At 42.1% G+C, this 15587-nt stretch overlaps 1 protein-coding gene across 2 annotated transcripts in view; it reads left to right on the top strand.

Moving 5' to 3' along the window:
• Positions 1–4675: 4675 nt before the first annotated feature.
• CPM (carboxypeptidase M) overlaps positions 4676–15587 on the top strand; it is a 93373-nt gene continuing 82461 nt past the window's right edge. The window contains exons 1-2 of one of the 2 annotated variants that reach the window (XM_032295140.1): positions 4676–4760; positions 5079–5241. In XM_032295140.1, coding sequence (XP_032151031.1) covers positions 5082–5241 — 160 coding nt within the window. In that variant the 5' untranslated portion in view covers positions 4676–4760; positions 5079–5081. Of the gene's footprint in view, positions 4761–4865; positions 5242–15587 lie in introns of those variants that run through there. The other variant, XM_032295131.1, reaches the window with a different exon arrangement.

The following is a 15587-nucleotide window of genomic DNA, read 5'->3' as shown; positions in this document are numbered from 1 at the left end:
TATTAATTCCTTCTTCCAATTTGTAATTTTTCTTATAACCTGATGTAAACCGTTTTTTCTTATAACCTTTATAAGGTTTTCTGTACAGAAGTCATATATTTGTATGTTTTTAAATTATGAGCCTTTTTATTATGGTATTACGTTTAATGGTGTCAAACTTAGAAAGATCACCTCTAGAGCCAGGCCCGGTGGCTCACACCTGTAGCACTTTGGGAGACCGAGGTGGGCAGATAACTTGAGGTCAGGAGTTTGAGACCAACCTGGCCAACATGGTGAAACCCTGTCTCTACTAAAAGTAAAATAATTAGCCAAGCATAGTGGCAGGCCTGTAATCTCACGTCCTCAAAGGCTGAGGTAGGAGAACTGCTTGAACCTGAGAGGCGGAGGCTGCAGTGAGCTAAAATCATGCCCACTGCACTCCAGCCTGGATGACAGAGCGAGGCTGCATTTCAAAAAAGAAAGAAAATAAAGAAATAAGGAAGGAAGGAAGGAATGGGGAAAAAAAGATCACTTCTAAAATATTGAACTTCAGTATTTTACTCTATTAGGCTAATCTTTTATTTCACTGATATCTTTCATACTCTAACACTAAATATTTTTTCTCTCTAGACCAGTGCACCTTAAACTTGAATATATATATACATCTGAAAATCCTATTAAAATGTGTGTTCTGATTCAGTAGGTTTCGCGTGGGATGAGAGATTTTGCATTTTCAACAAGCTCCAGGTGATGCCAGTGCTGCCAGTAGCCGCACTCAGAGTTACCGCTCCTAAACCTTCAGAGCTCAGTCCTCTGTACCTTCCATTCTCTGACTCCTTCCTGAAGTTCCTTCCTTTCCTACCTAGTGTGAACTCCAAAGGCAGCAATATCAACTACAGCTTGTCTCTGTGTTCTTCTGGAACAACAGTCCTGGCAATCTCCATTCCTGTATTGATGAAGCCACCATTTCTTCCAGGCTCCAGCCACAGCACCCCTGCAGGATATCAGATAGCTTCCACGTACTTCTATTAAAAACATGTGATTTCTCAGGTACATCAGCAAGTCTTCACTTACTTCCCTTTCCCATTCCTAGAGTAACTTTGCCTAAATGTAATTGCCTCAAGCTCCAGTCCCCCTCCTCTCACACATCTTAATCAATGAACAACAATGAAAGGAGAACTTCTTTAAGCCATCCAGTGGAAATAACATTTAGGATAGTGACTACTGCACAATTTAAAAAAAAAACCTACTCAAAGACTCAACAATGTCATATTAAGATTTTCCAACACTTGAGCCAGGCGAGGTGGTCACGCATGTAATCCGAGGACTTTGGGAGGCTGAGGCAGAATGATCACTCCAGGCCAGAGTTCGAGACCAGCCTGGCCAACATTGCAAAACCTGGTCTCCACTAAAAATACAAAAGTTAGCCAGGTTTGGTGATGCTCACCTGTAATCCCAGCTACTCTGGAAAGCTGAAACACAAGAATTGCTTGAACCTGGGAGGTAGAAGCTGCAGTGGGCTGAGATTGCACCCCTGCACTCAAGCCAGGGTAACAGAGTGAGACTGTGTCACTAAATAAATAAACAAACAAACAGCTTCTCATTAAAAAATATACATATTCCCCCCACTGGCAAGATGGCTGAATAGGAACAGCTCCAGTCTGCAGCTCTCAGCAAGATGGACATAGACAGTAGGCGACTTCTGCATTTCCAACTGAGGTATCGGGTTCATCTAATTGGGACTGACTGAACAGTGGGTGCAGCCCATGAAGAATAAACCGAAGCAGGGTGGGGCCTCACCTCACCCAAGTAGCTCAAGGGGTCGGGGCGTGCCCCTCCCCTAGTCAAGGAAAGCCATGAGAGACTGTTCTGGGAGGAACAGGCCACTCCAGCCCAGATACTGCACTCTTCCCACGGTCTTCACAACCGGCAGACCAGGAGATTCCCTCCAGTTTCTACTCTACCAGGGCCCTGGGTTTCAAGCACAAATCTGGGCAGCCATTTGGGCAGACAGCAAGCTAGTAGCAGTTTTTTTTTTTTTTTTTTTTGTACCCCAGTGGGACATGGAATGCCAGCAAGACAGAACTGTTCACTTCCCTGGAAAGGGGGCTGAAGTCAGGGAGGGTCTGTGGCCAGGTGACTCGGCGGGTCCCATCCCCACGGAGCCCAGCAAGCTATGATTCACTGGCTTGAAATTCTGGCTGCCAGCATAGCAGTCTGAGGTCGACCTGGGATGCTCAAGCTTGGTGGGGGCAGGGGCGGCCACCATTGCTGAGGCTTGAGTAGGCAGTTTTACCGTCACAGTGTAAACAAAGCCACCGGGAAGTTCAAACTGGGCAGAGCCCACCAGACCAGCTCAGCAAGGCCACTGCTGCCAGACTGCCTCTCTGGATTCCTCCTCTCTGGGTAGGGCATCCCTGAAAAAACAGGCAGCAGCCCCAGTCAGGGACTTATAGATAAAACCCCCATCTCCTTGGGACAGAGCACTTCAGGGAAAGGGTGGCTGTGGGTGCAGTTTCAGCAGACTTAAACATCCCTGCATGACAACTCTGCAGACAGCAGTAGATCTCCCAGCACAGTGTTCGAACTCTGATAAGGGACAGACTGCCTTCTCAAGTGGGTCCTTAACCCCCATGTATCCTGACTGGGAGACACCTCCCAGTAGGGGCAGACAGACACCTAATTTTGGAGAGCACTGGCTGGCGTCTGGTGGGTGTCCCTCCAGGATGAAGCTTCCAGAGGAAGGAACAGGCAGCAATCTTTGCTGTCCTGCAGCCCCCACTGGTGATACCCAGGCAAACAGGGTCTGGAGTGAACCTCCAGCAAACTCCAGCAGACCTGCAGCAGAGGGGCCTGGTAGAAGGAAAACTAACAAACAGAAAGGAATAGTATCGTTGTCCACTCCTAGATCCCATCCAAACATCACCAACATCAAAGACCACAGGTAGATAAATCCACAAAGATGGGAAGAAACCAGCACAGAAAGGCTAAAAACTCCAAAAACCGGAATGCCTCTTCTCCAAAGGATCACAATTCCTTGTCAGCAAGGGAACAGGACTGAAAATGAGTTTGATGAATTGGCAGAAGCAGGCTTCAGAAGGTGAGTAGTAACAAACTCCTCCGAGCTAAAGGAGTACGTTCGAACCCGATGCAAGGAAGCTAAGAACCTTGAAAACGGGTTAGACAAATTGCTAACTACAATAACCAGATTAGAGAAGAACATAAATGACCTGATGGAGCTGAAAAACACAGCACAAGGACTTCGTAAAGCATACACAAGTATCAATAGCTGAATTGATCAAGTGAAAGAAAAGATATCAGAGATTGAAAATCAACTCAATGAAATAAAGTGAGAAGACAAGATTAGAGAAAAAAAATCTTACAATGTTCCTGCTAACCTTATTTAGATAGGTACAATTAAGACTTCCATTTTACAGACCAGAAAATAAGGCACAGTGAGTCGATACAGCCAATGAGTATCAGAGCAAGAATTGGCACCCATCCCATGAGCGCCTCAGCTCTCAAACCGCTCTTCTCTGCTGCTGCAGAATCACAGGAGGTCTTAGGGAGTTTGGAGGGCTCAATTCTAATTAAAGTATCTGTAAGAAAGAAGGGGTAGGAAATCTTTAGGTTTTTCAGCTCTTGAAGGCACATTAGTGTCACTCAAGGTCCTCTTTAAAAATACTGTTTCTTGGGCCTCCGTGAGAAAAATTCTATTTAATGAGTCAGGGGCTTGTATCTGTATTTTTCATCTGTAAAAGAGGAATGTTATCTCAAATCAGTAGTTTTCAAACTTTTTATATTCACCAGACCTTTGAACCGGCTCCAATGGGGTTGCTACAATCAGAGCCAGAGAGCAAGAGAGAAAGGGAGAGAGAGCCAGCAAGCGAGAGCGCTAGAGAGACAGCTGGCCCATGCCACAAACCACCTCTCAGGTTTAAGCGAAGCCTTCGTTCTCTCTCGTGCAGAGACCATGCCACCCTTCCAGAAAGAAGCATTTTAGGAAAAGAGACCTGGAACTGGCCTAAGGAGTGCCGGTACAGGAAGCATCGGATTTACAACAGTGGCTCTGCCTTCTTCCATGTGATTTCCAGTTTTAAATTCAACTCTCATTTACCCAAATCCCACCCACCATGTAAATTTGTTGGACAATGTCCTGCACTCTGCACTTCGTGGCATTTAAAACTTCCACACACGCGCATGTTCTCTCTTGGAGCCCCGAGATCGCTGAGCCGCGCCAGGCAGCTGGCACCGCTGTGAGCGTGGCTCCCGCTGCCAGGGCCGAGGCCGCCCATCCCGCCGGAGCCCGCGCGGGGCTCAGGACACCCAGGACTCGGGACGCGTCCCGGCTCCAGGTGGGCCGCGGCACCGCCAACCTCAGGAAACCCGCCGAGCCCTAAACGTCTCCAAAGTGGCCGCAGCCTGCGACAGAGAATGTCCCTCCGTGGAGCGCCCGGTGGCCTGCCCAGGGCACAGCCGTGGCCGAGGGGAGGACACACTTCTAACCTGGGGTGCCAGCAGAGACTGTCCGCGAGGGGAGACTCCACGTCCCGCCGCCCGCCCGCACCCGCCGCTCCACGAAAGGGCGCACCCGGCGGGCGCCAGCTCTCCTAGGTGTGAAGGCTGCTGAGGCCCCGCCCGGGAGGCACCCACGCGGCTCCGGAGTGGGCCAGAGGGACGTCTGGAGGCGGGGCCCGGGCGCGCCCGCCCCCATGACCCGGCTATAACACCGGGTCCCGCCGGACGGCCGCGGGCGGGCGGAGGTGCGCGCCTGGGCCCTGGTGAGGCTGAGCGCTCGTGGGACGCCGCGCAGCTGCGGCAGCTGCCGGGCGGCGGAGGCGCCGGGAGGAGGAGAGGGAGGAGAGGGAGGAGAGGGAGGAGAGGGCGGCGCGGGCGGCTGGGTTCAGGGCACCGAGGTTGCCCGTGCTCCTGGGCTCCGTTTGCACGGCTCACTCCCGAAGGTGTTGCTTCCAGCATTTGCCTCCTTAAGGAAGCAGGGAGCGTCAGTGTCGGGAGACCCTGAGACCAGAGTGCCGGAGCTGGTGATGCCCCCGCCAGCCTTCAAGTGTTCTCAGGTTCTTCTTTTTATTCATCTCCAGAACATGGACTTCCCGTGCCTCTGGCTACAGCTGTTGCTGCCTTTGGTAACTGCGCTGGATTTCAACTACCACCACCAGGAAGAGATGGAAGCGTTTTTGAAGACTGTTGCCCAAAACTACAGTTCTATCACTCACTTACACAGTATTGGGAAATCTGTGAAAGGTAGGGTTCGTCTGTGCACACTTTCCCAAACCCTAAGTCCTCCCTTCAGTATTCATTAAATATGCCCCAGCTTCCCATTTCCTCTTCCACGTACCTACCCCGAGGGGTGCAGAACAGGTAAACCGATACCCTGCGTGTTGGCTGTTTTCTGCTTTTGCTTTGTTTGGTTGGGAGGAATAGTAAGAAGAACTGAATTTTACTGGGCTTGTCTATTGTAATTCAGTGTCACTGAGTCCTTTTCATTATTGGAGTTCTGTCATTTGGATCTTGCAGACATTGGTTATTTGGGATGTGTATTTTAGTTTCTTTTCAAGAAAACTCCAAAGTAAGTCGGTCTATCCATTTCAGTTCCCCTTTGTCTGGGCTTCTTTAAATATGACTTGGACTGTTAATGTCATTTCTTCAAGTCTCTTTTAAACTGAAATAATGCGGTTTTGTTGGTAAGATTTCTATGCAATTAGCCTTTTAGTTTAAAGTTGTGCAAAATTATCATTTCTACAAGTTTCTTTTAATCTAAGTAGTACAGTTCTGTTGGTTAGATTTGTGTCACGTATAATTAGCCCTATGGCTTAAAGTCATGCAAAAAAGTGGTTCGATAATTAAAGGCTGTTTTAAAAATGTATCCATTTGGTTTCTTGTTTGTTTGAGACAGAGTCTCACTCTCTTGCCCAAGCTGGAGTGCAATGGTGTGATCTTGGCTTACTGCAACCTCTGCCTCCTGGGTTCAAGGGACTCTCCTGGCCCAGACTGTCAAGTAGCTGGGATTATAGGCGTGAGCCACCATGCCCGGCTAATTTTCGTATTTTTAGTAGAGACGGGGTTTCACCATGTTGGTCAGTCTGGTCTCAAACTCCTGACCTCAGGCGATCCATCTGCCTCGTCCTCCCAAAGTGCTGAGATTACAGACGTGAGCCACCACACCCGGCCTAAAATGTATCCATTTGAAGAAAACAATTCTAGATAATAATATATTAGTAGTGATTGAATCTCTTCCTAGCATTTTCATATTTATCATTAATAATTTATTAGTTTTAAGTTAGAAATTACATAAAATTATTTTCATTTTTATAGACAAGAAATTAAATAATTTGTTCAAGGTCCCAGATGGTGAATTTTATTGCCAGGACTGGCACCCAGACCATTCGGACAAGGCAAATAATTTGATCAGATATTATTATTTCTTAATCATCTTTTATTATCCAGATGTTCCCAAAGAGGTTACCAGAAAACTTAGTCCTTAAATCAAAAGTTTCATAAAATTTATGCAATTTGGATCTCAATTCTTTGTAAGGTATGTTCAAACTCTACCTGGATTTTAGCTCTGAGCCTTTGAGTCAGTTGAGAGTCTTATACTTACCGTATTCTTAATCATTTTCAAAAATATCAAGGCTATGGCTTCTATATTTGTTTATTTCAGGCTTGCAGGCCCTAAGCCTGACATAAACATATATTAAAGAAAAAGTATTATATAAAAGTATTTATGTGCAATGCGAAGTCAGCATCACGGGCTATGTGTAATAGTACTTTGTTTTTAAATAGCATTGCCAAAGACTTGGTGCCAGAACTACTCTATATTACTCTATAATCCAAACTTATAGAGGTTGGGTGTGTGAGAAATCATATCTTGAATCAGCGTATGTATTCAGCCTTCTGAAATCATTTCTCCCCTAGGGCTAGAGTAGAGCAATTTAAAAAGATCTAGGAACACTAATTATATTAATTAAAAAAATATAGAACACAACTAGCTTGAGTTCTTGTTCAGTCATCATTTGAACCACAAGATGATGAGGATGTTGTTAATTTTAAGTACTAAATGATTTGGTGAGGTTTCCTGTTTTCAAACACAATGTGCTTGTGACAGTTGGGGGCTCTGTTTCCTAATGTGAATCAGCAAATGTGATCTGTCCTGCATGATATCAAACCACAATCACAGTAAAAGTCAGCAGGCTTAATATTTTTTAAAATTTTACCTTATATGCACCCTTGTGGTTAAAGGCTTGAGGAGTTGTCATGTAAAAATTAAATCTGACACTAGTGGTCAAATATTTGTGTTGAGTATTGCTCTGAATAATAACTCAGATTAAGAAAAATCCCAAATCTGCCATTTGGCTCCAAGCAGTAGGCTAAACTGCACGCCAGCAACTGGGAGGCAGTTACCAAAGTGTCACTGCACATTAGTGTGACAATTGAGAGATGGTGCTCCTTTGTTGGTGCTCTTTTTCACTAGATAGACTATTTTCCCTAGCCATTCTCTCCTCTGGTGTAAGATAAGTTTGCTTAGAAAACAGAATTTATGACCCAGGTGCAGTGGTTCACACCTGTAATCATAGCACTTTGGTAGGCCAAGGTGAGAGGATCACCTGAGGTCAGTAATTCAAGACCAGCCTGGCCAACATGGTGAAACCTTGTCTCTACTAAAAATACAAAAACATTAGCTGGGCATGATGGCGTGCACCTGTGGTCCCTGCTACTAGGGAAGCTGAGGCAGGAGAATAGCATGAACCCGGAAAGCAGAGGTTGCAGTGAACCAAGATCATGCCACTGTACTCCAGCCTGGCCGACAAGAGTGAAACTTCATTTCAAAATAAAACAATTTATTATACATGTTATATATTTATATCACATGTATTAACATGAGCAATCTTACCCAGAAGGGAAAGTAACATTCCTATGTAACCAAATACATTTTTAGTTTTTGTAAAAACTAAAATGTATGTGATATGTTTATATTTACATGTTTGTTGTAATTGTGGATTATATTCTGCTTGCTTTTCCATTTCACATTATTTCATCATATATTTCCATGAATTGACAAAGTCTGCAGATGTGAATTCGTTGCTGTATAGTATTTTATCCTCTTGATTATGTGAATTTTCTTATTTATTCACCTCTTTGGGCATCTGTATAGTTTTTGGTTAACTCTGTTATAAACACAGATGTTATAAAACCCCAGATACATGTCATGATAATTACTTCCTATTATTATTGGTGATTTTTAAAAAGTTTCTTAGTTTGAAACTTTTAAAACTCACACAAAAGTTAAGCACACATGTACCCTTTACCCAGATTCAGCCATAGTAGACTATATTTCAGTTGAGCCTTTTGAAGGAAATCCCAGGTGAAAATCTTAGGTGAAACAAGAGAAGCAAAAAAGAACTGATGACTTAGTTCAGAAAAATCAGAAAAGGTACAGTGTCCATCAGTTCATTCATTCAGTCCTCATTCATTCAATTAACAGAATACCTCCCATTTTTTGCCCATACCCATTAGTCTATAAGGATACCTGGCATATAATCAATAATCTATATCTGTTTATTTAGTGGATCGAATATTTGCTAAGCAAAAGTCATGAGAGGCAAACAAAGATGTGTGTCATTCATTCCCTGCCATTAGGTACTCATTTTCAAATACAAACGTATTTACTGTGAGTTTCTCAGAGTAGTCTCTCCACACACACACACACACCAAAATTAGGAACATTTTATTATATTTTTAAAAAATAAACTCTTGTGTTGAGGGTTGACTTTCAATAGATAGCAAGGAAAGAGCTGCTCTGCTACAAAAAAAAAAAAAAAAAAAAAAAGAAAAAAAGAAAAAGAAAACCCAAAGGGCCATTTTAAATGAGATTTCCTACCGTCTATTTTAAGAATCTTTCTTTGGCCAGGTGTGGTGGCTCAGGTCTATAATCCCAGCATTTAAGGAGGCTGACGTGGGAGAATTGTTTGAGCCCAGTTTGAGACCAGCTTGGGCAGCATGGTGAGATCCCGTTTCTAAGAAGAAGAAGAAAAAACATAAACACACACACACACACGCACACACAAATTTAACCAGGCATAATGGTACATGCCTGTGGTGCCAGCTACTTAGGGAAACTGAGGCATAAGACTCACTTGAGCCTGGGAGTTCAAGGCTGCAATGAGCCATGATCATGCCAGTGTACTCTAGTCTGGACTGCAGAGCAAGACCCTGTCTCAAAACAAAAAAAAAAAGAAACTGGTCTTGCCTCCTGCTAAATTTAGTCATCATTATATCTGAATATGGTAGGTAGGATAATAACACCTTCCTTACTAGCGATAATATTATTTGAGATTTTTTAAAGCCAGTCAAATTTGGTAGTCTCTGTTATCAGGTACCTTCCATGTAGTAGATGGTTTAATACATTATTTCAATCTCAATAACTCAAAGTAGGCATCATCCTCAATTACAAAACAGGTGAAATGAGCAGCAGAGAGGTTAATTATCTTGCTGAAGATCACATAGCTAAGTGTCAGAGGATTCAAACTCAGATCTGCCTATTTCCCAAGCACCCCTCTATTCTCTTTAAAAAAGACAGCTTGACACACATGGGGTTGATTCCATGGAAGTTGAGGTCATTAGTAGAGGGTTTTAGGACCATGCTTTGGGAACATTTGACCTGGAGGTATAGCTTCTAGCAAGAATCTACAGCTGTTCTATTCAGTAGCCATTAGCCACTATTCAATTGAGGAGTTAAATTTGGCTGGGCCAAACTGAGGTGCTAGAAAGTGACTTTGAAGACTTAATACAAAAAAGTAAAATATTTCACTAATAATGTTTTATACTGATTACATGTTGAAATGATAATATTTTAGATATGTTACATAAGAAATATTTTTAAAAATTAATTTTAAGACGAAGAGCAATGGCTCATACCTGTAATCCCAGCACTTTGGGAGGCTGAGGCAGGTGGATCGCCCAAGCTCAGGAATTTGAGACCAGCCTGGGCAACATGGTAAAACCCCATCTCTACCAAAAATAGAAAATTTAGTCAGGCATGGTGGCTCATGCCTGTGGTCCCAGCTACTCGGGAGGGTGAGATGGGAGGATCGCTTGAGCTTGGGAGCAGAGGTTGCAGTGACCCAAGATTGTACCGCTGCACTCTAACCTGGGTGACAGAGTGAGACCCCCATCTCAAAAATAAGTAAACACATAAATAAAAATTAATTTCACCTGTTTCTTTTTACATTATTAATGTAACTACTAGAAGATTAAAATTATATATATGACTTGCATTATACTTTGATGGGTTGTGCTGCTATAGAGAGCAATTTGTTATTAATTTTTTCCTGAGTATAAAAGGAATTCTAGTTCATTTAGAAAATCTGTATCATACAACAAAGCACTGAAAAGAAAACAAAAATCTCACCATCCAAAGAAAACATTTAGTAGATTGGAATCTTAATACAAAGGTTTGAGCCTTTTTACCTGCTCTGAGTCAAATATCTTATTTTGTTTGTCCGTGCAAATATGTATTTCTAAAACTTGATTTTTCATTTCTGTTTGTATTCTATCAATAGATATATCATTATTTATTTAACTCTTGCCCCACTGGTGAATATTTGTTTCTAAACTTTCCCTGTTATAATCAATGCTGTAGTGAGCACCCTTGTAGCTAAGACAGCAAAAGGCTGAGCACAGGCTTGGAACCACCGTGCCCAAGTGCAAATTCTGAATTCTGAGTTTTGTAGCTGTGTGACTGTGGGTATTTAGAACAATTCCTGGCACATAGTAGGTGCTATGTAAAAGCTGCTATTACTATTATTATTATGGATACATACCCAAAAAGGGAATTATGAAGTCTAAAGCAGTTTTCAGTATTTGATAAATATACTGAATTGCCTTCCAAAAAGATTGTGTTGATTTATAATCTCTTGAGAAATGCATGTCAATAAGAATAAAACAATTCTTCTAAAACTTATACTAGTCATCAATCAATACTGTCATTAGTGCTTTGAAAGATTACTGTAGAATGTATTTCTCATTGTTAGGTTTTAAGTATGGGGGACAATTTATTTTATCTTACATCTTTCTCTAAGAACTCTCACCTTCCCATAATCAACAGACATTTACTGAATTCCTCTGCCAGGAGTCCTATACCATTTCAGATGTTCAGAAATCTCCCTAACATTGGTTAAGATTCTTGCTCCTAAGAGGAATGTACTGTGTTCACATACACATACCTCTCATGATCACTTGCCCTCAACTGGGTAGATTTTAGCTGGTGATTTACCCTCAGAAAAGAAGATTGTATATAAAATTTTGGCACAACACTTGGTCATCTGTCACACTCTGCTCATTTCCCAAATATGCTCGTAAAACCGGTTTGCTTGAGATCCTGTATAAAATGCCTATTGTTATGCATATTGAGGACCAATATCAGGAAAACCACTAAAATCTAAGAACTTCAGCTGTAATATACATGTTTGTGATTTAAAGATAAATGGGTTTAGTAAGCCTTTCCCCTTTAACATAATACGCAGAGTCCCTTTCTGAGACATCCATCAGCTATCAGCCTTATTCTTGAAACATTCAGGGTTTCTTAGAGATACTGTCTATTTTTATTTTGTGAGGAAATGATTCAGATTTCCCTTAATTTGTAGTATGATATTTTAAGAGAAAATCAAAACACAGAATATCCAAAAAGTAACATCGAATTTTACTTTGCTTCTTATATTTAATAACTTTTTATTCCAAATCTTAACTGTATCTATACAGCAATACTCTAGGGGCAAGTGACAATTGCAACATTTAGAAGGTAATAATCACAGCCAACATTAAGGGAATAGTGCTGTTTGGCACTTTACATAAATGTCTCAATCATTCTAACAATGGTATGGAATACCATGATTATCCCCATACATGTAAAGAATGAAGATTGAGTTGTCCATTGTTAGTAGGTGACAAAGGTTTGACTGGAACCAAAGTCTGTCTTGTACCAAAGACTGAAACATTAAGCCTCTTTTCTAGAGATAAAAGTTTCTCCAGAGACCTTTTTCTCTGTTCTTGTCCTTTCCTCCTCCTCCTCTTGTACCACCTTGCCTCTGGCCCCTGTGATTATGAAGGAGTTGATAAGCATCCTCTATCATCCAAAAAAAAGGCCCATATTAAATATTCTTTATGTGCCAAGTGATCGCCTATGGAATGCCTTGATCCTTTTTTGGTATTCACAGTTTCATCCAAAGCAGTTTGAATTTCGTCTTTTGGTGTAGAGTTAGATTTTATTTTCCAACATGTTGAAGCTTTTTGATTATGAAGCAAAAGAAGAAGGCTGAGCTTGTGATTTGCACATTCACGGGCCACCCACCCACCAAGCTGCCATCTTGAGTTTAAGATGTGGAACTGAAAGGAGGGCTTCTCATTAAGGACAGTCTACTCCATAGGGGAATTTTTGGAAATGTGGGGATGAGGTTTGAGCCCTAACTTGTTAACAGTCTTTGGGAAGGGGGAGAACTTCCATTCTGAAGCATCCTCCTGATCTACCTGTCAGCAATGCACAGAGCAGTCCCACATAGTGAAGACTTGTTCCCTTCAATTTTCTTTTTTTACTTTTAGTAGACACAGGGGTCTCACTATGTTGCCCAGGCTGGTCTCAAACTGTTGAGCTTAAGCGATCCTCCTGCCTCAGCCTCCCAAAGTGCTAGGATTACAGGAATGAGTCACTGTGCCCTCCGCCCACAATTTTTTTTTAATTTATTTTATTGCATTTTAGGTTTTGGGGTACGTACATATAAAGGACATGCAAGATTGTTGCATAGGTACACACGTGGCAGCGTGATTTGCTGCCTTCCTCCCCATCACCCATATTTGGCATTTCTCTCCATGCTATCTCTCCCCAATTCCCCACCCCCCACTGTTCCTCCCCTATTTCCCCCCAACAGACCCCTGTGTGTAGTGCTCCCCTCCCTGTGTCCATGTGTTCTCATTGTTCAACACCCGTCTATGAGTGAGAACATGCAGTGTTTAATCTTCTGCTCTTGTGTCAGTTTGCTGAGAATGATGGTTTCCAGGTTCATCCATGTCCCTATAAAGGACACAAACTCATTGTTTTTGATGGCTGCATAATATTCCATGGTGTATATATGCCACATTTTCCCTGTCCAGTCTATCATCGATGGGCATTTGGGTTGGTTCCAGGTCTTTGCTATTGTAAACAGTGCTGCAATGAACATTTGTGTGCACGTGTCCTTATAGTAGAACGATTTATAATTCTTTGGATATATACCCAGTAATGGGATTGCTGGGTCAAATGGAATTTCTATTTCTAGGTCCTTGAGGAATCGCCACACTGTCTTCCACAATGGTTGAACTAATTGACACTCCCACCAACAGTGTAAAAGTGTTCCTATTTCTCCACATCCTCTCCAGCATCTGTTGTCTCTAGATTTTTAAATGATCGCCATTCTAACTGGCGTGAGATGGTATCTCAATGTAGTTTTGATTTGCATTTCTCTGATGACCAGTGATGATGAGCATTTTTTCATATGTTTGTTGGCCTCATGTATGTCTTCTTTTGTAAAGTATCTGTTCATATACTTTGCCCACTTTTGAATGGGCTTGGTTGTTTTTTTCTTGTAAATCTGTTTTAGTTCTTTGTAAATTCTGGATATCAGCCCTTTGTCAGATGGGTAAACTGCAAAAATTTTTTCCCATTCTGTTGGTTGCCGATTCACTCTAATGACTGTTTCTTTTGCCGTGCAGAAGCTGTGGAGTTTGATTAGGTCCCATTTGTCTATTTTGGCTTCTGTTGCCAATGCTTTTGGTGTTTTGGTTATGAAGCCCTTGCCTATGCCTATGTCCTGAATGGTTTTGCCTAGATCTTCTAGGATTTTTATGGTGTTAGGTCTTATGTTTAAGTCTTTAATCCATCTGGAGTTAATTTTAGTGTAAGGTGTCAGGAAGGGGTCCAGTTTCTGCTTTCTTCCCATGGCTAGCCAGTTTTCCCAACACCATTTATTCAACAGGGAATCATTTCCCCATTGCTTGTTTTTGTCAGGTTTGTCAAGATCAGATGGTTGTAGTTATGTTGTGTTGCCTCCGAGACCTCTGTTCTGTTTCACTGGTCTATATCTCTGTTTTGGTACCAGTACCATGCTGTTTTGATTACTGTAGCCTTATAGTATAGTTTGAAGTCTGGTAGTGTGATGCCTCCCGCTTTGTTCTTTTTGCTTAGAATTGACTTGGCTATGCGGGCTCTCTTTTGTTTCCATATGAAGCTTAAGGTGGTTTTTTCTAGTTCTGTGAAGAAGGTAGCTTGATGGGGATAGCGTTGAATCTGTAGATTACTTTGGGCAGTATGGCCATTTTCACGATATTGATTCTTCCTAACCATGAACATGGAATGTTTCTCCATCTGTTTGTGTCCTCTCTTATTTCATTGAGCATTGGCTTGTAGTTCTCCTTGAAGAGGTCCTTTACGTTCCTTGTTAGTTGTATTCCTAGGTATTTTATTCTCTTTGTGGCAATTATGAATGGCAGTTCGTTCTTGATTTGGCTCTCTTTAAGCCTGTTATTGGTGTATAGGAATGCATGTGATTTTTGCACATTGATTTTGTATGCTGAGACTTTGCTGAAGTTGCTTATCAGCTTCAGGAGATTTTGGGCTGAGACGATGGGGTCTTCTAGATATACAATCATGTCATCTGCAAATAGAGACAATTTGACTTCCTCCTTTCCTATTTGAATACCCTTTATTTCTTTTTCTTGCCTGATTGCTCTGGCTAGAACTTCCAGTACTATATTGAATAGGAGTGGTGACAGAGGGCATCCTTGTCTAGTGCCAGATTTCAAAGGAAATGATTCCAGTTTTTGCCCATTCAGTATGATATTGGCTGTTGGTTTGTCGTAAATAGCTTTTATTATTTTGAGATACATTCCGTCAATACCTAGCTTATTGAGGGTCTTTAGCATAAAGGGCTGTTGAATTTTGTCAAAGGCCTTCTCTGCATCAATTGAGATAATCATGTGGTTTTTGTCTTTGGTTCTGTTTATGTGGTGAATTACGTTTATAGACTTGCGTGTGTTGAACCAGCCTTGCGGGATGAAGCCTACTTGATCATGGTGGATAAGCTTTTTGTTGTGCTGTTGCAATCGGCTTGCCAGTATTTTATTGAAGATTTTTGCGTCTATGTTCATCATGGATATTGGCCTGAAGTTTTCTTTTCTTGTTGAGTCTCTGCCGGGTTTTGGTATCAGGATGATGTTGGTCTCATAAAATGATTTGGGAAGGATTCCATGTTTTTGGATTATTTGGAATAGTTTCAGAAGGAATGGTACCAGCTCCTCTTTGTATGTCTGGTAGAATTCGGCTGTGAACCCGTCTGGACCTGGGCTTTTTTTGGGTGGTAAGCTCTTAATTGCTGCCTCAACTTCAGACCTTGTTATGGGTCTGTTCAGGGTTTCAGTTTCTTCCTGGTTTAGGCTTGGGAGGAGGCAAGTGTCCAGGAATTTATCCATTTCTTCCAGGTTTATTAGTTTATGTGCATAGAGTTGTTTGTAATAATCTCTGATGATGGTTTGAATTTCTGTGGAATCTGTGGTGATATCCCCTT

Source organism: Sapajus apella, unplaced genomic scaffold (genome assembly GCF_009761245.1).
Source record: "Sapajus apella isolate SASKATOON/1434 unplaced genomic scaffold, GSC_monkey_1.0 scaffold2, whole genome shotgun sequence".
Classification (NCBI taxonomy): domain Eukaryota; kingdom Metazoa; phylum Chordata; class Mammalia; order Primates; family Cebidae; genus Sapajus; species Sapajus apella.
Note: the sequence above shows the minus strand (reverse complement) of the source record. Positions and strands in the feature narration are given on the sequence as shown.